Genomic DNA, 21,919 nt, shown 5'->3' with positions numbered 1-21,919 from the left:
CTGCAGGAGCCTGTGCACACGGCTCAGTGGAACCGAGTCGTGGGCGAGTGGGGAGTCCCTGAGTTAACATTCCCAGACCTGGCCCCGGGGACTTATCCCCAAGAGCGAGGGCACCTCGAGTATATGATGCTGTTGGCCTGGTGTGTCCTCTACAGAGAGAGATCCTGCCTTCCGCCCGCCTGGGTACCCTGCCACCTGCCTTCAGCACTCGCGTGCTGCCACCTCAAGCCACGGAGTACGCCTTCGCCTTCATCCAGGTGCCCCAAGACGTGAGTCGATGCGTCTTCTCTCCTTCCGAAGGGGACTGTCCAGTGACACGGCCATGCCTGCAGCCCTCACCGGCTGACAGGAGAAGATGGAAACAGAAATGGGTGGTTTGTTAGTAACAGGACTCAGGAAATGGGAGTGACCAGGGAAGTTCAGGGAAGGTGCCGCAGAGGAGGGCATAGTAGAGCCCCTGCATTCTGAGAAGTGGGCCGGCCTGGTGGGCCACGCTGCATGCGGGCAGACGGGTCCCAGGGCCTTTGGGGGCAGTGGCAGGATATGAGAAGGGAAAGGTAAGTCGGGGTCTGGGTACCACGGCCTTGTCTGCCCTGGCCAGGAGTTTATTCTTTGTGTTAGGAGGGACTGTGGCAGGATTTTTAGCAGAGGTGTGACATGGTCACATCTGCTTTTGAAAGTTACTTCTGGTGGCATCATGCAAGGGAGGAGACTGGAAAGAATGGTTGGGAGACCGTTGCAATTGAAATTCCAGGCTAGAAACAGTGTTGGCCAAACCAGGGCCATGCAAGTGGGGCCTGGGGAGAGAGGTCTCAGAGTTCCATGGAGAGAGGAGAGGGGAGAGGCATTTCTACACCTGGATATGTTGCTGGTGGCCAAGATAACGGGAATGAGAAGTAGCCAATTAGGGGCTATGAGAGCTCCAGGCGGCTTTATAGGGTTCAGTTTGGAAAGCGAAATAAGGCCTAGAATCATGGATTTGAGGAGTTCAATCCATGGTACGGACAGGTGTGGAGCATGTGGAACGTGCGCTGGAAAGGGGAAGAAGCCGGCACTCTCACAGCCTGAGGAAGAAGAGCCGAGGCGAACGTGCCTCCAGAGAAGAGAACCTGTGCTCGGGGTTGCAGGGCACCCAACTTCCAGAAGGGGCGAGCCGGCTGCTCTGCAGTGTCCAGCGCCCCAGGGAGGTCAGGCAGCTGAGGAGGGGGCGCCTGTGGCCTCCGCCGTCTGACTAGCACGATGGAGCACAGGGAAGGGTGGGACCAGCACCGCAGGATGTTCTCTACTTTTCCCGAAATTGCTGAAGGGAGGAGGAGAGACAGTAGGAGAAGATGTTGATGAAATAGTCTAAGGGGCGGTCGGTCTGTCGGCTGGGGAGACAGGAGCTTGAGAGAACCTGAGCCGACCGACCGGGAGGGCAGGAAAGGGACTGCGAGGGGTCCCTGTGCTGGAGTGCGGCCAGGGGGCCAGGGCAGCGAGGGGAGGGGTCGTTTGGGGTGAGAAAAAGCCACTTTTCCTCAGGGTCACAGGGCAGATGGGTGCGTGCACAGGGTAGGAGAGGGATGGATGACATGTGCGCAGAGGGAGAGGGGGCACTTGGTGTCCAGAGCCTGTTTCCTCCCTCCTTAGGGTAACCTAGTGGGGAGCGAGCTGCAGGCACCTGCTCGGCAGATGTTCTTGAAGGTCTGCGGTCAGGACCAGGGGCCCATGTGGCCACCTCCTGCTCAGGCTGACCCCGCCCTAACCTGCGTGTGTCCCCACTCCAGGAGGACGCTCGAACAGACGCCGTGGACAGCGTGGTGCGGGACATCCAGAACACTCAGTGCCTGCTCAACGTGGAGCACCTGAGCGCCAGCTGCCCCCACGTCACCCTGCAGTTTGCTGATTCCAAGGGGGACGTGGGGCTGGGCTTGGTGAAGGAGGGGCTGGTCATGGTGGAGGTGCGCAAGGAGAAACAGTTCCAGAAAGTGGTACGTGATATGGGGGTGGCACCCACTGTGGGGACAGACCCCAGTGTGCCCCCAGCTATTGTCACAGAGTGAGCTGGGACTGCATCAGGAGCCAGTGAGGGAACAGGGAACCCACCATCCTCCTGTTCCTGCTGGGGAAAGATAATGGATTTCGGTTTTTTATTTTTGTTTTTAAAGCTAATTGCATCCCAAATTAATTAGCTGCAGGTTTGGCTGAGAATGCAGCTGCAAACTGGAGCGGAAAGTTTCCCTTCACATGTACCCCCAGGGGTGGCGTGGAAAGGGTCAAAGCCTGTCTTGCTTTCTCTCCCATTCTCACTTCCTTCTCTCTCACATGCAAGTCCATACCCAGCTCGGAGCACACAGTGCCACCGGAGCCAGGGGGCAACGCCAAGGAGGCCACAAAACCCCTGCAGCCTATTTGAAAAGCCCCCAGGGCTTCGAGCGGGACCTGAGTCCTGCCTCCACTGCTGCTGGGATGTGTGACCTTACAGATCCCTCTTCTGAGGCCTGAGTCTGCCCTCCATGAGAAGACAGCTGGGTGCTTCCCAGGGTGGACAGTGAGGGTGGGGCCCTGACACCTAGCGAAGCCGCTTGCGCTGACCGTCAGGATCGGCTTCTGGAGACTCAGCTCCCCACTCATCCAAGTCCTCCCAGCCTCTCACTGAGCCACAACCGAGGCCCCACAACACACCACCCTCGAGGGACGGGGCTGGTGACAGGCTCGTGCCCTTCTGGAGCGCCACCTCCTCCAGCAGGAAGGGATTAGAGGGTGGCAGCGCCCAGCTCGTCCCCACTTGCTCTGCAAGAGGAGAAGGAGAGTGACAGGGCTGAAACCATGTTCCCTCTTCCCCGTGCCCCTGCTCTCCTTTCTTCCAGCCCCTGGTTGCCTTCCCTTCCCTATCTCCCCACATCAAGTAGCAGTGGTTTCTGGCTCCAGCGATGCTTCTGCTGGGTGATCATTCACTTGGAATTTGGTGTCTCCTCTGAGCAGGAGAGGCCTTGTCCCCTGGTTCTCCCCCTGGCAAGCCCCAGGATCCTGAGCGCGCCCCTAGGAGGCAGCCTGTGTTTCCCTGCAGAACTAGAGATCTTCGTGTCCCCTACATGCACCTACCCATAATGCCTCTGGAATCTAGAAAATTCCTTGGCCCAACCCTGGAGATGAATCCCTAACGTGTTCATGGATTCATCTGTTCCTTCTTTCAGCAAACATTGATTGAGGGCCTGCATATCTCTGCGCAAGAGACAACGTTCCTGCCCATTACAGCTCACATTCAAGCATGAGGAGATGAGCAATAAAAATAAATAGAATAAGCCAGTGAAATAGGATGTTAGAAGATCAGCACCATGGAAAAAGAGAACATAGAAGGAAAGGGAGTGTGTGGGAGGTGTGGTTGTAATTTTAAATGGGGCCATTGGCGGCCTCGTGAAGAAGGCAATACTTTTATCAAAGGCTTGAAGGGGCGGGATGGGTGGCCAGGTGCACAGGAGCAGGTAGAGCAGCTCAGGTCCGTGGAACAGCCGAGCAGTCAAGAAACAGCTAAGAGACCCACCTGACTGCACTGTCTCCTGCTCTGAGGCAGCTGGGGATGCACTGAGCAGGGGAGTTCATGCACCTACCTGGGCATTTCGCAGGGTCACTGGCTGCCCCGTTGTGACTGCCCCCCCCTCCCCACACCCTTTCTCTCGTCCCCCCAGATCACAGAATACCTGAATGCCCAGGAGTCCGCCAAGAGCGCCAGGGTGAGTTCTTGCCTCAGGAGCCCCAGGAGGTGCTGGCGGGGGGCGGGGGGCTTGGTCTTCTGGGTTCCAGCGGGGCCCATCTCCCCAACGGGCCATGTTCTGTTTTCTCGCAGTTGAACCTGTGGCGCTATGGAGACTTCCGGGCTGACGACGCGGATGAGTTTGGCTACAGCCGCTAAGGAGGGAATCGGGTCGGGCCCCAGCACCGCTCACGCCAGCACCTCTTCCTCTGCCGGGAGGGTGCTTCAGCTCCAGACCCCAGATCAGGGGCGTAGATTGGGTCCAGCTTTGCTTCTGTGTATGGAAATGTCTCGTAGGGCACCATCTGGGCGGGGGGTGGGGTACGGGCAGCCGGAGGCGCTCAGGCGACAGGCTGTCGCCTTCTGAGACGACCGGCTCTGCCCTCCAGTCTCTCCCAGCCGATTTCGGGTTTTTATTTGGATGGGGGTTTTTGTGGGTTTTTTTTAAATTGTCCTCAAATCAGGAAGAAACATGAAAGACTTTGTCCTAAGGAGGGCGTAGTTCTGGCCCCCGAGGCCAGCTGCCCACTGGTACCCCACCTCAACCCAGGCTGCCCTTCTGCCCAGCTCTGTGTCCAGCTGTTGATTATGTGATTTCTCCGATACGTCCATTCTCAAATGCCAGCGTGTCCACATCTGCCCCTTTTCTGTATTTAAAGCTTTCAAGGCCCAATAAAATAGTACGTGCTGTCTGCAGCCCTTATCGGTCATGCTGGAGCCCAGAGCCTGGGATTCCCACAGCCCCAGCCAGGAGACCTGGGCACTTGAATTACCCCCAGGGTCGTCATCCACATGCTCGGCCATGGCCCCAGAAACCGAGCCAGGCGGAGGGAGCAGGGCCGTTCTCCAGAGTTCCAAGCAGTTCCTGGGCCTGGTGGGCGTCACCTGATACCTTGACCACCGTGCAGAAGGCTGCACATCTCTCCAGACCCACTGCACGTGGCTGCCCTCAAGGACCCTCGAAAGTGAGAGCAGTTGCAAGCTCTGCCAGAGCCCCAGCAAGGACAGGAAGGTCTTGTTCAGGGAAGTGCGGCGATTTCCCAGGAGGAATGGCTGCACAGTGCGGTGGAGAGCGAGGCCCCTGGTCCCTGCCCCACTCCCTCCACAGTGTGTGTTCACTGGACGACGGAGCTGGAGGACGGGGTGCTCCGAGAGGGGCCAGAGCCACTAGCCGACAAGAGCTGTCCCTCCAGGTTATTAGCTCTTGCTCCGTTTGACTTGACAGGGTGTCCCCAGTCCCCCAGGGAGCGCTGGCCGTGGAGCTCAGAAACCCCAGGCCACTGCTGGCCCCCGAGGGAGGAGAGACGGCACGAGTGTCCACTGCAGTGTGTGGTGGGGGGCCGCCCCTGGCATCCACAGTGTCCAGACGATCTGCCTGTTCTCCCAACCCCCTCTCCCCCCACCCAGCCTCATCCATGTGGCCCTGTCCTTCCCAGACACACTTTCTGCTGAAACGTGAGGGCACACCTTCCTGACAGCCCCATGTGCTGATCTGGGGTGATACCCTAAGCTGCCATGGAAGATCGGTCCTTTGGTCTTGGGGAAAGTCGCTGGAGGTGGTGGAGCCTGGCTGGCCAGCTCTGATTCCTAAACCAGGGGTCCTGGGTCCCAGAAAATTCTGGCTCCTGGTAATTCTGCCCCCACATCCACCTGTTCAGGCCCAGGGTTCACGTGGTGTTCTCCCCAGGATTCCTGTCTTTAGGGGGGGGGAATGTATGCTTCCAGTACTCAGGGAGCACTCTAGTCAAAGGGAGAGGTAAGAAGGAGAAGATCCGAGGAGGGGGACGGTGGGGAAGAGAGAGAAGCTGAGTCAGCGCAGCTGCAGAGACCACTGCACTCCCTCCACCCTTGCAGTTTTGCCCGCAGCCCCTCTGGGGGGTCAGAACAAGTGCTTGTGGGGCCCCAGAGTCCGCAGGAGTGTGGATGATGAATTGGTGTGACTCTCACCATCTGTCCCCACTCCTGGAGAAGCCGTCCTGCCCCCAGCAGGCAAGCCCACTCACCATGGTCCCTTGTGGAGGCTGATCATGGAGAAAAGAATGCCCATCTCACCCATTTCTCTCCCTCCTGGCAGGGGCCACAAGGCAGGTCGGTGTGAATTCACTTTACACAACTGGAGGGAGGGCAAGATGCCAGCCCACTTTTTGGGAAAGGGTCTGAAATCATCTCACTGTCTTAACAGGTGCCTTGGTTACATCTGCACCAAAGGATAAACCCTCCATGGTTCTCCATTGAAATGAGGCCTGAACCTTCCTACTTCTTACTTCCTTTCTCTTCCCAGGTTGGTTTAGACAAAGGTCAGGGTACTTGCCAGGCCAGAAGGTGCTGCTGCCGCTCGCGTGTTGGGCTTTGGCCCCAGCCCTGTGCTTCTCTGCCAGTTTGAGCTCCTGGGGTCTGTCCTGGGCAGGCCCGGGACTAGGGCGAGGCGAGCCAGGCGGCCAGGGTGCAGAATTTAAGGAGGCACTGGGAGCGTGCAGGTGCAGTGGCGTATTCTCTCTTCATCCACAGTTGAAGCTAGTCAGCAGCAGCACTTGAGCAAGTAGCACCAAAAAGCCTCTCCACAGGGTTTTCCTCTGCGGGAGTTAACAAAGTACGCTCCCAGTGTCAGGATCACAGATTCTGCTTCTCCATCCACCTTTCCGCTTGAGCACCTATAATGCATCCATCCGTCCACCAAGCACGGATTAAGATCCAGCCAGCCACCAGCACAGCGTTGGGTTCAGTGAGTGCCGAGGCCATGTCCACAGGCTCTCTGGGGCGTGCAGGCCAAGTGTAGAGGAGGCAGCAGACGATGAAATACCCATAACAAGCCACTGCCGTGGCCAGTGTACCCGGCCAAGGGGCTGAGGCCCTGGCCGGGTGGCTGGGAAGGTGTCACAGGAGGAGGGCTGAGCTGGGGGGTTATAACATGGCAGGAAAGCAGCACTCCTGCTCTCTGGGCAGGCTCTGGAAGTTTCCCAGTGTGAGGGCTGATGCGGCAGAGCCCAGGGTTTGACCTAGCCACCAGGGAAGGACTGACGCCTGAGACCCCTCCCCGGTGGCCCTCGTCTTCCTCCTCCCCGCCAGTGTGCAGGACCAGTATGGAAGGCGGCTAGTGGAGGAAAGGCTCCCGCAGCTGCCTCCACTTTGTTTATTGGTTTGATTATTTCCACATCCTGGGACCCCTTTTCTTCCATTAGCCCATGTTGGGAAGTAACAGGGAGGGGCTAGAGACCTGGTGCCTCAAGAGTGGTTATTGATGTCCTAATTACAAGGGGATGCTAATTTCATTTGATCCTAATTACAGTGCACTACCCTGGGTGGCACGTGTTTTAATAATTAATGTCCTTCAGATGCGTAGGAGTATAATCTTTACACTGGGTTGGCCAGCAGCCTGGGGGAGGTGGGCTGCGGGCCCATATACCACCCTGCCCCCAGATACTTGGCTACTAGCAGGTGAGGAAGATGCACTCGCGTCTTGGTTGGCTAGTATCTTGTCACCCTTCTCGAGGAGCCTGCTTGAGCCTCATTTGCAGTCACTTCCTGCCCCAGCAGGCTGCTCCCCTCTGGGCCGCCATGCTGGAACTCTGAAATGGGGGGGGGGTGGGCAGGATCAGGCTCTGGGTGTCAGCCCTCCTCCCCCACCCCCCCCCCCATGCCACAGACCACCGCCCAATTTCTGGCTTCACCTGCCTGCCTGGGCCCATCCTAGGAGAGGGCTTGTTTATGGGGGAGGAAGGAGAGCTGCTTGGTTTGTCTTCCTTCTCTTTTTATTGGAAATACTTGTAAGGAAATACACAGGTGCACAAATTATAAGACTACAGCTCAGGTTTGCACAAAGCGAGCATACCCGTGTAAACAGTACACAGATCAAAAAATAGAACTCAGACGCTCCCTCGTCAGTTACCAACACCCCGGAAGGCAACCCCCCTTGACTCCTACTCCAGCAGATGAGCTTTGCCTGTTTTGTTTTATTCTTACAGTGTTTTCTGCTTTTTCAATTGGGCCTGATTTTAAATTTTGTGTAGTGAGTTGTGCAGTGTGTACGTATTGTCATGTGCTGCCTTCTCTCACTGCGCACGTCTGTGAGATTCAGTCGTCTCACACTTGTTTTAGTTTGTGCATTCTCGTTCCTGTATGTTCCATCGTTGGCTTATACCACTCCTTGGTTATAAAGAAGTCAGATGCCCAGCAATCGGCTAGAGCTAGAGCTATGCCAGTCCCCAGAGGAGAAATCACATCCTAACTATACAGCTGGGGTACGGAAGGTGACATTATGTGGGAAGGGGTAGCAAGATGACAGGGCAGTTCACCCACCACAAACCGGGAGTGGTGTGGTTGCCCGCATGGCTCCCACAGGTGGGAACAGGGCTGTCCGCAAGTTCTGGAAGCCAAGCAGAAGAACCAGGGGCCTAAGAGATGGTCTGAGGAAACTTCAGTGTCTCTATCAAGACTCCCTAATAGGTCAGTGCCTCTGAGTGGCTGGCAGCTGGCGACCTCAGCAGCACTGAGGGTGCCCATTAAAATGCGGCTTCCAGGAATAGTGCCAGGTCTATATTGGGAGTGGGGGTGGGGTGAGTGACCTAAACCCTCAGAGATCCTCGCAGGAAGACAGCGGGTAATGTTTGAAGTTGATAAAACAAGCACTGGCCTCTTATTTAGCGATAAGATGGTAACCACCAGAAGACCTAAAATATGATTAAAAGTGGTTGCCCGTCGGTAGCACAGCTGGGGAGTGGGGAGTGCTTATTATAATTCCGTGTGTACTATTTAATGTTTTCACCATAGGCGAGCATTTCTGATTGCTTTTTGCATTCCTTATCAGGTAGATATGCATGTGTCTCCAGACCTACTTCCTCAGTGCCTGTGGGCCGGCGTCTGGGAATCCACACTTTTAAGCTTCCTGGGTGATACTGATGAGTTCTCAAGTTCAAGAATTGGCTATGACTGTCCAAATTCATATTACAATATGAGGAAGGAAACAAGTGACTTGCCCAAGGTCACCCAGCTTATTAATGGCAGGGCCAGAAATAGAAAACAGATCCCCTGGCCCCAGACCTGTGATTCTTCTCTACATCGTGGCTTTCACTTTGGTGGGTGTCCATCTCAGTGGGCCTGGGGGGCGAGCTCTATTAGTTGATGGAGGCCGGGGTGCCCTTGCCTGGGTGCAGGGGTTCGACCCCTCCGGCAAGCAGAGCACTTCCATTGCAGAGGCTGGCACGTGTAAAATGCCACTGCTCTTGCAGCTCTGCCAGCAGCATCACTTGGAGTGGTCGACTCAGAGAAGGAACGGGTCAGCCCTGAGCCATCCAGAGCCCACCAACATCCAGGCACTTAGCACTTACTGAGTTCCTTCCTACTATTAATAGTTCCAGGCGCTGTTCTAAGGGCTGGGATAAAATGAGGAATAAGCCCCAGCCTCGTGGGGCTGACAGTCTATGGGTAGTAAGTACCAGTGATGGAAAAACCTAGTGAACTTGACCGGAATAGAGGTGTGGACATAGGCGGTGGCATTAGCTTGTCACGTTGGCTGTGGGCCCCATGATCCAGCATCTCCCTCCTGATTCTGTGGTCAAGAGCCCCCCCACCAGGAGACACGTGCAAGAATGGCCGTTGCAGTTTTGTTCCTAGCAAAAAACGGGTACAGTAGACACCACAAGGTGTATCCACACAAGAGGATAGTATTTGGCAATGGAAAGGAATGAATTTGGCCACACGGCAACACAGATGGACCTTAGGAACAATAAAGCACATCTAAGAGGATTCCATACCATGTGAGGCCTTTAGCATAAAGTTCAAAGCCAAGTAATATATTGTTTACTCACAAATCATATAATTTATGGGATATTTTTGAGAGGGACGCTATAATCCTTAACATTTGGACCACAAACTGACACTTGAGCAAACTGGAATACCTGGACACCTTTGATATACGTAATAAAATACAAAACATGACAAACACAGAAGTCTGGATAGTGGTCCCCTCCAGGTGGGGCAGGGAACCCCGGGGGTGGGATAAGGAAGGATGTCAGGGAGATGCAGGTTACTGGGAACGTTCTAGGTCTTGGTCTGGGAGGTGAGTACATACATGTTTCTTACATTATTAATAAGATCATATGGGAGCCCGAAGGAGAGAATACTTAATTTTTCTTGGGAGTAAGATAGAGTTATGGTCAGAGAAACCTTGAGTAGGTGCACTTCCCTTTGCCAGGGAAAGTTCTAGAAGGTTTCAAGGACAAGATGATACCTTCTACAGTTTATCAGACGAAGAATGGGGCTAGGTGAGGGAATACAGTGAGCAAAGCCGTCCCCTGGCTGGTGGGACTCAAAACGGCTGCCTTTCAGGGTTCCAGTGCAGTGCATGGCCATAGAACTAAAATCTAAAACTCAGGCCTGTCCTCGCCAGCCCTGCGTGCCGACCAGCTGAGGTCCCACCACCCCTTTGGGGAAAAGCCAGTGGGGGTGGGGAAGCTGACAAGGCCGGCACAAGATGCTTAACTTCCTGGTCTCTGCATCACTTTTCAAATTGAGGTGTAACTTAAAGTAAGGGACGCAAATCTGAGGTATACAGCTTATAGATGTTTACAAACCTGAATATCATCCCTGAAACCACTCAGATCAAACTGTAGGACAGCATCCCACAAGGTTCTCTGATGGCCCCTCTTGCCAAAGGCAAGGATGGTTTTTACCTCTGTCACCTTAGTTTTGGCTGTTCTTTGTACCAGGGTCTTTCAAAAGACATTTTCCAACAAAACAGCCCCGGGGAAATGAGGGAGTCACACAGTGTCGGGGCCGTTGCTGGAGCACCTAAACCTGGGGCTGGAAGGACCCTGGGCAGGATGGGGGCCTCGGAGCCTCCCCGCTGCCTGAGGGCTTTGGCTTTTCCCACAGTGGCAGCTCAGAGCCCTCATCCTAGCTCGACAGAGTCATTCTATGCCCTGGGCCCAGCCTCGGTGCCACAGGAATGGGTGACATTGATGCGATGCAGTGAGCAGGCGGCCTCAAATCTGTAGGCAGCATCTGGGGACCTGGGCCGAGGAGTTCCAGCTCCCCCTCTACTCAGGCAGATTTTAGGCGCTGTCCCCCAGCCACCAAGGCTGGCCCAGGCCAGAGCCCGTGGAAGGAGGAGAGGCCAAAGCTGCAGTTAATCTAAGTGGGACCTCTGCGGGCTTTGCAGTATGTCCTGTGCACACGCACAGCTCACCTGGGCGGAGTGTGCGAGCCTCAGCTTCCCCGGAAGAGGAGAGGGTGCTGATGGGGCAGTCCTGCCTCTTGCCGGCTGCGGGCAGCGCCCTGCCTGCCCTCTCCAGTCTCTCCTGCAGCGGGTGGTTCAGAGTTGGGGTTTCAAGGAATTTCTTGCTGAGCGTTAGGCAGTGTTCAGAGACTGCGTCAATAGATAGATGTCAACCAGATTAGTAACCATCAGTCTGAGTTGATGCTGGTAGGGAACTTGGAAATGAGACTCATCCCAAGGAGTCACCACAGCAGAGCGGTTGAGGCCATGGCTCTGAAGGCAGACGGGCTTGCCTCCTACTTGGCTGTGTGCCCTTGGGCAAGATAACTAACCTCTCAGAGGCTGAGTAGGGGCAAGTGCCCTCACTCGTCCACGGGGTCGGCACTCAGCACTTTGCTGCTGTATCTTCAGCACAGGATAGGTGCTTAGCACACGTGGGCTGACCAGCTCAGCTGTCGGCCTAGTTCCAGGTCACCCTGCCCTGGACGCCCACCCCCCACCACTCTGCAACCAGAGCGGGAGTGTTGGGTCCTCACTGGGGACAGCCAGGGACTCAGCCAAGTGACCTCAGCTCCCTGCCCCTCCTGCTACCCCTGGCTCCCATCTGGCCTGAACCCCACAATGCTCTCACGAGCAGGAGGCAGCCTCTGTATCTCAGGCTTTGGCAGCAGCATTACTAGGTCCTTTCACCAAAACAGTTCTGGGTTGTCCAAACTCCCACCTGAGCAGAAGGGTACCTGCACCCCCACCCCCTCTCCCACTGCAGAGCTGCCATGGTAATTACGTGTTCCTGTCGGCCCCAGTGGGGCCTGCTTCCTCATTGGCTGGGAAAGGGGAGAGCCGGGGTGTCAGGCTTCTCCAGGGGAGCAAAGCCAGAGAAGGGCTGTGCAGAGGGAGTCCCCCAGGCTCAAGCTGAGGAAACCACGCCAGGCAGGAAAGGTTACCATCCACATGTGGGTACTTCCTAGACACCCCCCTTCATGGCCACCAACACCCTGGGGTCAGAGGGACAAACCCTGGATGAGTGCGGGCCCTGGACACCACAGTGCATGACATTGTGGACATTCCCATTTGACAGGGTCACTCGGAAAGGTCAGTGTCTGATGCAAAGTTATACAGGGTATGACAGCGTCAGAACCACACAGAGGTCCACCACAGCGAGCCACTTACGTGATCTCCTCGTCCCCTAGGGAGAGGACCCTGTGTGGGCAAGGCAGATGGAGGCTGGATTTCACCCCTCCAGCCATGAACATCTGGGGATGGCGGTTTATGGGGGGGGGGGCAGTTCAGTGGGAGGGTGGGAGCAGTAGGTGTCAGTAGGAACTGGCCTGGCCTCACCTGTAGAGGGCAGCTCCAGGCGGAGACCCGAGGCAAAGATCTCAAATGATGCCAAGTCTAATCGATGGATAGTAGCTCCCTGGGGTGCTGTGTAGAAAAGGGATCCTGAGGTCATGCCAGAAAGTCGACTGGAATCGATTACTGATGTCTACCAAGTGTGTGTGTGTGGGGGGTCGTGTGTGGTCCGTATATTTGCTGTCCTTGTGTGGGTGTTTCATGGAAGAGGGGTTCAGGAATCCTCTGACCTGGTCCTTGACAGCAAACATCGGCTTCTGCTTGAACAGAGGATAGGAAATGCCCTCCCAAGGCAGTGGTGTCCCACCTAGTACTGTGTTCCAACTGCAAAGAATGTGTGATCATGTAATAAACATGAGCTAAGTACCTACTCTGCGCTGAGCACAAAGGACCCACAGCTGAGCCAGACAAGGCCCCTGCCCTGGGTGGGTGTCATCTGCGAATATTTGAATCTGGTCAACTACAGCAGGACCCATTTTCTTGGGGTGGGAGAGGCCCCTGAAGGCAGAGACAGGGGTTTTGCACCAGCAGGAGGAGTTGAGGCCCTGAACTGGAAGTATCTGAGCTCCCGGGGCATTTCCTGAAGACCAACCTTCCATTTTCCTCTGGTCCCGGCAACACTTTCAGGTCAGCAGGTCCGGAAACAGGCTTCTCAAACTTTACCAGGCTTATCTGGGTGGGTCTTGCTAAAAAGCAGATTCTGATCCACTAGGTCTGGGGCAAGGCCAAGAGTCTGCATTTCTAACAAGCTCCCAGAAGGTGCTTCGGGGGTAGGACCACCCTGTGGGGAACAAGCCCGGCCCACCCCCCTTCAGAGCCTACCAGGAAGAGGTAGGTGGAGAAGCTGCCTGGCCCCCAGAGGGCGCCAGTGAGTTCAATCAAGGCCTGATACGGAGACAAGGAGAGAAAAGAATTCATGCTACCTAGAGACAGAAATCTGAGGGAAGGAGCCAGACCCTGGCATGGCTCTCAGGACAACCTGACCTGAGGGTGGGGGCTGGTTAAGACTTTGTCCCCTAGGAATGCCCGGGACAACCCTGAGGGTGCCAGCCGAGCTACACGCTAGAGTGTAGGCGCTCTAGGCTATATGCCCCCGTTATGACCACAACGTGAGTGACGGCTAACAGTCCGTGTGCGCTGGACTAAGCGCTCATGGGGAGCCCTGTAAGAGAAGGCTTTTGCCCCCATTTTGCATATAGCCTCTGGAAGACAGGCCATGTATTTTTAATCCATGTGTCTCCATCCCCAGCAGTGTCTATATTTGGTAAATGATTTCTGAATAAACAAATGACTGAAGTGCAGCTCAGCCCAGGCAAAGGCTATTTGTTGCGTGGGACCAGCCCCCAGAATTCCACATGCCCTCACACATGCATGTTCCCACCAGGCCCCCTCAGGACTCAGTCTGAACAAGGTGGCCAGCAAAAAGAGAAGCCCTTAAGTCCTATTACTATATTGCCCTAGATTGATTATTCCCTATGTTCTTTTTGGAAAATTCTATACCCAGGTCCACTCGGCAGAGGGGTGCACGGCGGGGTCTCGCAAAGTTTAGGGCTAGTTAGGCTCCTATTATCTAAATGACCTCTTCCCTTGTGCCAGGCTCTGTGCCAAGCACATCACATGCCTACATCCCACAGACGCCTAGCTGTGGTCCAACGTCGTAACCTGGTCCAAGGTCGTAACCTGAGGTGAGACTCCAACTCTAGCGCCAGCGCCCACGCCCATGCTCAGGAGTCAGCGCCCCCTAGGGGCTAAGGCGAGGTGGCGGGGGAAACGAGAGGCAGCTGGGGGACAAGACCCGTTGCAGCTGGGAGTCTGTGCCCTGTTGTGGTAAGCCGCCTTGGAGGGAGCCATGCGTGGCGGTTCTTCCGAGGACACCCGCTGCTCGCAAAGGTTAGAGAAATCACTGGCCTGGTTTGTGCAGGAGCTTCTCTGTGCCTTCCACACCACAATTCCGTAGAGCCTCAGAACCAGAAATCATCATCACCCCATTTTACAGATGAAGAAACAGAACCGAGGTGAGGAAACGACTTGGCCAAGGTCCCAGAACTCGTTCACTGCCTGTCCGGGGTGGGGCCAGCGCTCGTTTCAACCCTGTCGCCTCTCCACGGCCGCCCCTCACTCCAGTCCCCACGCAAGTGGGGCTCCCCCTCGGCCCGCGCACACTAACGAGGGGGAAGTGTCATTCAGAGGGCAGTGCGCGCCGGGCCAGTGGTTCGCGGTGGTTCTGAGCGCGCGCCCGCAGGGGCTGCGAGGAGCGCGGTGCCCGGGGGCGCTAGACCCGGCTGGACACCTCGCCCCGCGCGACGGCGGGGCTGGGGGCGGGGCTGGGCGCGGGGGCGGGAACGGCCGCGGCCTCGGTCTCCGGGGGGGTGCGTCGGGTTTGCAGGCCCGGAACAGTGGACCCGACCCGCCGCATCAAGTGAGGCGGCCGCTTGGCCCCCTGGGCGCGCGGCGCGGGAGGCCCGGCCCCTGTGCTGTCCCGCGCCGCTCCGAGACGCCGGGGCCCAGAGACCCGGAGAGCAGCCGCCGGCTCGGGAAGCCGCCACTCCCTGGGGTGGCCAAGCGCCCTCGACCCCAGCCCAGAGAGACCCGCCGTCGCCAGGTCCCTCTACCGGTCCCGCTCGCACGGGTCCCTGGGCATTTCCTATCCTTGTTCTTGCCCTGGCTTCTCCCCCACATTCTCCACCCCGTCCCAGGAACTGCGACGCAGGCATCCAATTGCTCTCTATCTTCTGACGCCCAGCTCTTAATAGTCCCTCCCATCCATCAGGGTGACAGAGACACAAATAATCTGAGTGGTTCTAAAAATATGCTTCCAGAATCAGCAGCTTCAGCACTGCTTGGGAACTTATTAAAAACGCAAATGCTCAGGCCCCCACCTCAGACCTATTGAAACAAACTGTGGAGCTCAGCAGGTGATTGTGATGCAGCCAAAGTTTGAGAGCCGCTGATCTAAACGTTCATTCGTTTATTCATTCATCACCCCACTGGGCAGCCCTAACAGTGGAGGAGCGGCACCCAAGCATCAATGTGTTACCCGCTGACCGTCGGGAAGATGTTGTCTAGCTTTTAGGTGCTTAGTGCCTAAGACCCAAACGGCACTCCTGCGGGTCCAGTGCAGACAAGGGGATCAGCAGCTGAAGAGGAGGCCCCAGGTCCAGGCCAGGAGGGAAGGGAATGGCTGCTAAGGGCTCCCCTCCCCAGGTTGAAGACTCTGCCCAGGTTTGCCTTAGTGCTGCACTCCCAGCACCTACCATCAAAGCTATGAGGACAGGGAAGTGACCCTCCTCACACCCTTGGCAAACAAGGCCAGCCTCTGGAGGGCCCAGAGTCTTGCCAACTTCACAGAGAGGAGGCCGCCTGGCTAAGGGGGAAACCAGGGTTTTCTGCATCATTCATCTCCTGAAGTAAGCGCTCCCAGGGCCTGTCCATCTGGGAGAGCATCCAGGCCAAGGGACTGAATGTGGAAAATATCAAAGTTCTGCAGGGGCAGCTTTATGGGGTAGTGGATTCCCCATACAATGAGGGAACAAGGGGAGCGACAGAGCCATGAGCCACACAGACAGGCCAGCAGGGCTTAAGCCCAGCCCAGAACCAGTTTTTCTTGGCTGCATTCCAGCAGGCGGGGGCCAGAGAGGTGTGAGGGATGGAGCCCCTCCCTATTTCCTGCCTTCCAGAAGGGCTTCAAATGACAGGGAACCGCACCCCCTGACACCCTCCAAATTGTAGCCTCACATGGACCCTAATGTTCTTTGATGGCATTTTCAGGGCCCCCGAACCCTGCCTGTCATGAAGTGATGGCTGTTATTTATGCCCGGGGCCCTGCTCCGATCTCAAGGAGAATATCTCATCATAAATTGGCATGTCATGGCAAACAATTAAAAGAGAAAAATAAACCTCAGTGCAATCTCGGGGTGCTTAGAAATGAGGAATTACAAGGTGGTAGCATGAAAAAATTATATAAAAATCTATTTTTACATCACAATAATGTGCTTTTATACGGGTAGTAATTTCTGGATGTGCAATAAAGTGGCTTTTACATCAGGCAGAATCAGAGTTTATAGGCAATCAGTGCTTTTATCTGGGAAAATATAACTCACCCGTCCCCACACCATTCATCGTGCCGGCAGCAGGCCTCATCTTCCCAGCATCACTGGTATTGAGGAAATAATCGTGTAATTAAATTGTCAGCCCTCCATCCTCTCATGATCCCCCAACCACATCTTCCAGCTTCTTCCCAAAGATGTGACAGGCCCTGGGTACAGGACAGTGGAGGGGCCAGCTGCAGACCACTGCCCCCACTGGGCCAGAAAGGATCCCAGTGCTTAGAGAAAACACCACAGGGCCAGGAAGCACTCCACAGTCACTGAGGGTCTGCTACGGGCCAAGCACTGTACTAAGAAACTAGGAACCTGGGCCCTCATGCCTGGCTTGGATTGCTCACAATCTTGTGCGTCATGATGCAGGCAGACAGATGAAAGCTATGGCAGACAAACCCAGGGAGCTGAAGGGACACAAAGGAGGAGACTGGGGTGGGGTGGCACTGACCTGAGGCCTCTATCTGGGAGCAAAGCAAGTGAGATGGGTGAAGGTATAAAGGTAAGTGTGCCCTAGAGGGCGGGCCCCAGCCCAGGCAAGGTCTTTGATGCTGGCGCTGAGACAGGCGATGAGAGGACATGGTTGCTGTCCACCAGGGCAGAGTGCTGAAATTCCTTCAGCATCATTTGCTGTAACCCAACATTTTATGTATTCTTTTAAAACATCAGACACTCTGTCAGCAGTCAGGATCCCAGCAGGAAACAGGTGACACATCCCTTTCAGTAAAGGCTTATGCACAAAGGTGGATGGGCAGCGTTTAGGGAAATCTACAAGAGATGGTGCAGGACCCCAGGGCTAGTAAGAGAAGGGCGCTGTTGCCACCGCTAGTTCTGAAAAGCTGAGAAAAGAAGGCCTAAGGAATGAGACAGGTTTTGATGGGAGAAAGGAGCCAGAGGAAAACCCAACTTCATTCTTCTCCCCACTGCTTGCCTCTCAATGGCCACCCCCAACCAGAAGCCAGGGATCAAGGGAGCCCGTGGGAGCTGCCCAGATGGCGTAATGGTCATTGATGTACTGTTACATTTTTGCCAAATTACCAGACTGGCCAATAATTTCAATATGTGCCAGTGATGGATGTCTTCCGTTTGCATGTCCAGATCTATCCTCTGTCCTAAGGGTGAGCCGTCTGGGCAGATGTCCAGAGGACTGACAAAGCCCCTCATACCCAAATTATGTCTCACCACCTGTTGCCTGTCGCGGGACTGACAAGCCCCCATAGGGATTCTTTTTCCTTTCCTTTTTTTTTTGGACATTCAATATTATTTTATGTTTCAGGGGTACAGCACAGTGGTTAGACCTTTATATAATTTATGAAGGGATCCCCCTGACTAGAACCCACCTGGCACTATACATAGTTATTACCATATTATTGATTATATTCCCTATGCTTTACATCCACATAACTATTTTATAACTAGCAACTTGTGTTTCTTAATCCCTTCCCCTTTTTCACCCACCCACCTGGCAACCATCAACATGTTCTCTGTATCTATGAGTTTGTTTCTGTTTCATTTGTTTATTTATTTTGTTCTTTAGATTCCACTTATAAGTGAAATCACATGACATTTGTTTTTCACTGTCTGACTTACTCCGCTCAGTAACATACCCTCTAGGTCCATCCATGTTGTCGCAGATGGCAAGATTTCATTCTTTTTTACGACTGAGTAATATTCCACTGTATATATGTACCACCTTTTCTTTATCCATCCATCCATTCAGGGACACCCAGGTGGGCTTCATATCTTGGCTATTGTAAATAATGCTGCAGTGAACACATGGATGCACACATCCCCTCAAAGTAGCATTTTGGGTTTCTTTGGATAAATACCCAGAAGTGGGATTACTGGGTCCTTCTTTGTCTCTTATAGTCTTTGTTTTAAAGTCTATTTTGTCTGGTATAAGTATTGCTACCCCAGTTGTTTTGTTTGTTTGTTTGTTTGTTTGTTTGTTTGTTTCCCTTTTCATGAAATATCTTTTTCCATCCCTTTACTTTCAGTCTGTGTGTGTCATTTGATCTGAAGTGATTCTCTTGTAGGCAGCATATATAAGGGTCTTTTTTACGTATCCATTCAGAACCCCTATCTTATTTATTTATTTATTTATTAAATTAGTTTCCGGTGCACAAAACAAAGTAATAGTTAGACATTTATCATTTATACCCCTCACACTGTGTCAACCCCCCAACCCCATCCACTATCCCTCTGACATCGCACAGCCATTACGTTTCCACGGTCTCTATTCCTAATGCTGTACTCCGCTTCTTATAACTATATACATTTTATACACACACACACACACACACATATATAAACTTGTAGTTGACATTCATTATTGTTCAGCTTCAGCTTCAGGTGTACAGTGCAGTGATGAGGCATCTACATCTTCCCTGAGGTGGTCTCCCTAATGAGACAAGTGTCCATCAGATACCCTACAAAATCTTTACAACTTTGTTGATTACATTCCCCAAATTAACTTTCATAACCCCATGGCCATCTTGTGGTTACTGACTGTGCTTTCTAATCCCTTCACCTTCCCCCTTATCCCCACCCCCCTCCCATCTAGCAACCCTCAGTTTTTCCTCTATGTCTCTGAAACTGTTTCTGATTAGTTCATTCACTTATTCTTTTCTTTAGAATCCGCATATAAGTGAGATCATATGGTACTTATCTTTCTCTGTCTGACTTATTTCACTTAACATGATGTTCTCTAGGTCCATCCATGTTGTTGCAAATGGTAAGATTTCTTTCTTCTTTATGGCTGTGTAATACTCCATTGTAAAAATGTACCACAGTTTCTTAATCCAGTCGTCTACCGATGGGCATTTCGGTTGTTTCCATGTCTTGGCTATTGTGAATAGCACTGCAGTAAACATAGAGGTGCATACATTTTTTTGAATTAGAGTTTTGGAGTTTTCCAGATAGATACCTAGGAGTGGAATTGCTGGATCATAAGGTAGTTCCATTTTCAGATTTTTGAGATACCTCCATACTGTTTTCCATAGTGGCTGCACCAATCTGCAATCCCACCAACAGTGCACGAGGATTCCCTTTTCTCTACATCCGCGCCAGCACTTGTTGTTTGTTGATTTATTGATGACAGCCATTTTGACTCAGAACCCCTATCTTTTGATTGGAGCATTTAATACATTTACATTGAAAGTAATTGTTGGTAGGTGTGTAGTTATTGCCATTTTATTATTCATATTTTAATTTAATTTTATTTTTTGGTCTTAAAGTAGTCCCTCTAAGATTCCTTGTAATACGATAATACTGGTTTGGTGGTGATGAACTCCTTAACTTTTTCTTGTCTGGGAAGCTCTTTCTCTGTCCTTCGATTCTAAATGACAGCTTCACTAGGTAGTAATGGTTATAGGTCCTTGCTGTTTATCACTTTGAATATTTACTGCCAATCCCTTCTGGCCTGCAAAGTTTCTGTTGACAAATAAGCTGACAGTCTTATGGGGGCTCCCTTGTAGGTAACTAACTGTTTTTCTCTTGCTGCTTTTGAGATTCTCTCTTTGTCTTTAACCTTTGGCATTTTAATTATGATGCGTCTTGATGTGGGCCTGTTTTGATTTATCTTGTTTGGAACTCTCTGTGCTTCTTGGGCTTGTACATCCACTTCCTTCACCAGGTTATGGAAGTTTTCAGTCATTATTTCTTCAAGTAGATTTTCAATTCCTTGCTCTCTTCTTCTGACACCCCTATAATGCGAATGTTGGTATGCTTGATGTTGTCCCAGAGGCCCCTTGAACTCTCCTCATTTTTTTTTTTGAGTCTTTCTGCTGTTCTGATTGGGTGTTTTATGCTACCCTATCTTCTAAATCACTGGTTCAATCCTCTGCTTCATCTAATCTACTGTTGATTCCCTGTAATCTATTCTTCACTTCCATTATTGTATTCTTTATTTCTGACTGGTTCTTTTTTATTTTTTATGTTTTCTATCTCCATTTTTATGTTTCCTATCTCTTTGTTGAAGTTCTCCCTGAGATTATTGAGCATCTTTAGATCCAGTGTTTTGAATTCTGCATCTGGTAGATTGCTTGTCTCCATTTTGTTTAGTTCTTTTTCTGGAGCTTTGTTCTGTTCCTTTTGGGGGACATGTTTCTTTTTCTCCCCTCTTTGGCTGCCTCCCTGTGTTTATTTCTATCTATTAGGTAGAGCTGCTATATCTCCCAGTCTTAGAAGAGTGACCTTATGTAGTGGGTGTGCTGTGGGGCTCAGTGCAACAGTCTTCTTGGTCACCTGAACCATGCACTCTGGGTGTGTCCCTTCTGTGGGTTGTAGTTGAGTGTTGGTTGCTGTTTTCACGTCATTGGTAGGGGTTGACCCTCAGCTCGTTGGCTGTAAGAACTAGCTGTAACTACAGTGGAGGAGTTGTGGTGCAGCGTCTGACCCTACAGGGCAGGATCTGCCTCAGCAGGGCTCTGGTGCCTGTCCAGTATCCCCCTTGGGTGTCGGCCTGGAGGCAGCTGGGTGATGCTCCAGCTCATTTTGAAGATGGCCACTGGGCAGGTCAGCCCAGGGCCACTTGGGTGGGGATCCACTGCAGGTCAAGTTCAGCCACAGCCTGTGCTTCACTGAGGGCCACTCGGCAGGAGCCACAAAGCAATCTGCAGATGGCCAATGCCTATGCCATGCAAGAGGTCAAGCCATGAACAAAGGCTGGCTGTTGCTAGTGCTGGGCCCAGGGCTGCTCACCCAGAGGTATGGGTCATGCTCAAGCCAGATGCTGCTTGTCTTTATTCTTCAAACTTTTGAGAGACCCTAGGAAAGTCTGCAGCATGAGCCAAAGCAGGCAGCTTGTATGAAAAAGCCACTGGAAGCAGTTTGGGCATGCCTGAAAGCTGGGTGGGGCAGGGTCTCAGAATCACCAGGGCGTGGTGCATGAATGGTGTCAGCCAATTGATGGAGACTGAGATATGGCAGCTGCCTGCATCTGCACACCAGGAAGGGGGATAGGGCCCAACAGAGGAACTACAGCTTCTGCCAGCTCCTCCATCCAGGAGAGTGCTGCCCCTCCAGCCCTCCTCCTCAAGCCAGACAACTCAGTTTCCCCACCTCCACCACCGTATGTCCCTGTTGCTTCTCACGCTGGAGCTCAGAGCCAGTGATTCCATCGGTAAGTCTGTGCGCAGTTCCTTTAAGAACAGCACCTGGGACTCCAGCCGCCCTCTGTCCCACTCAGCCACAATCTCTGTTGGTTTTCATAACCAGAAGTTATGGGGCCTTCTCTTACTGGCATTGGAGTCCTGGGCTGGGGAGCCTGGTGTGGCACTGGGATCCCTTGCTTTCTCGGGGGGGACCTCTGCAGCCGAAATATCCCTCCTGATTTTTAATGGTCACATGCGGGTGTTGGACCAGCTTGTTCTGCGTCTCTGCTCCTCCTACCAGTCTTGAGGTGGCTTCTTCTATATGTCCTTACTTGTAGGGCTTTGGTTCAGCAAGATTTCAGGTGATCCTCAATGATGGTTGTTTTGTAGTTTAGTTGTAATTTTGGTGCGGCTGTGAGAGAAGATAAGC

At 53.1% G+C, this 21,919-nt stretch overlaps 1 protein-coding gene across 1 annotated transcript in view; it reads left to right on the top strand.

The window, feature by feature from the left end:
• The window catches only part of SND1 (staphylococcal nuclease and tudor domain containing 1), a 410,758-nt gene extending 406,329 nt beyond the window's left edge, over positions 1-4,429 (top strand). Inside the window, exons 21-24 of the mRNA XM_033098795.1 lie at positions 156-269; positions 1,767-1,970; positions 3,669-3,713; positions 3,827-4,429. Of these exons, the coding sequence (XP_032954686.1) occupies positions 156-269; positions 1,767-1,970; positions 3,669-3,713; positions 3,827-3,892 (429 nt within the window). The 3' untranslated portion in view covers positions 3,893-4,429. The remainder of the gene's footprint in view (positions 1-155; positions 270-1,766; positions 1,971-3,668; positions 3,714-3,826) is intronic.
• The last annotated feature ends 17,490 nt before the right edge of the window (positions 4,430-21,919 follow it).

Source organism: Rhinolophus ferrumequinum, chromosome 26, assembly GCF_004115265.2.
Source record: "Rhinolophus ferrumequinum isolate MPI-CBG mRhiFer1 chromosome 26, mRhiFer1_v1.p, whole genome shotgun sequence".
NCBI classification, from domain to species: domain Eukaryota; kingdom Metazoa; phylum Chordata; class Mammalia; order Chiroptera; family Rhinolophidae; genus Rhinolophus; species Rhinolophus ferrumequinum.
The sequence above is the reverse complement of the archived record's forward strand: the minus strand, read 5'-3'. Positions and strand labels throughout refer to the sequence as shown.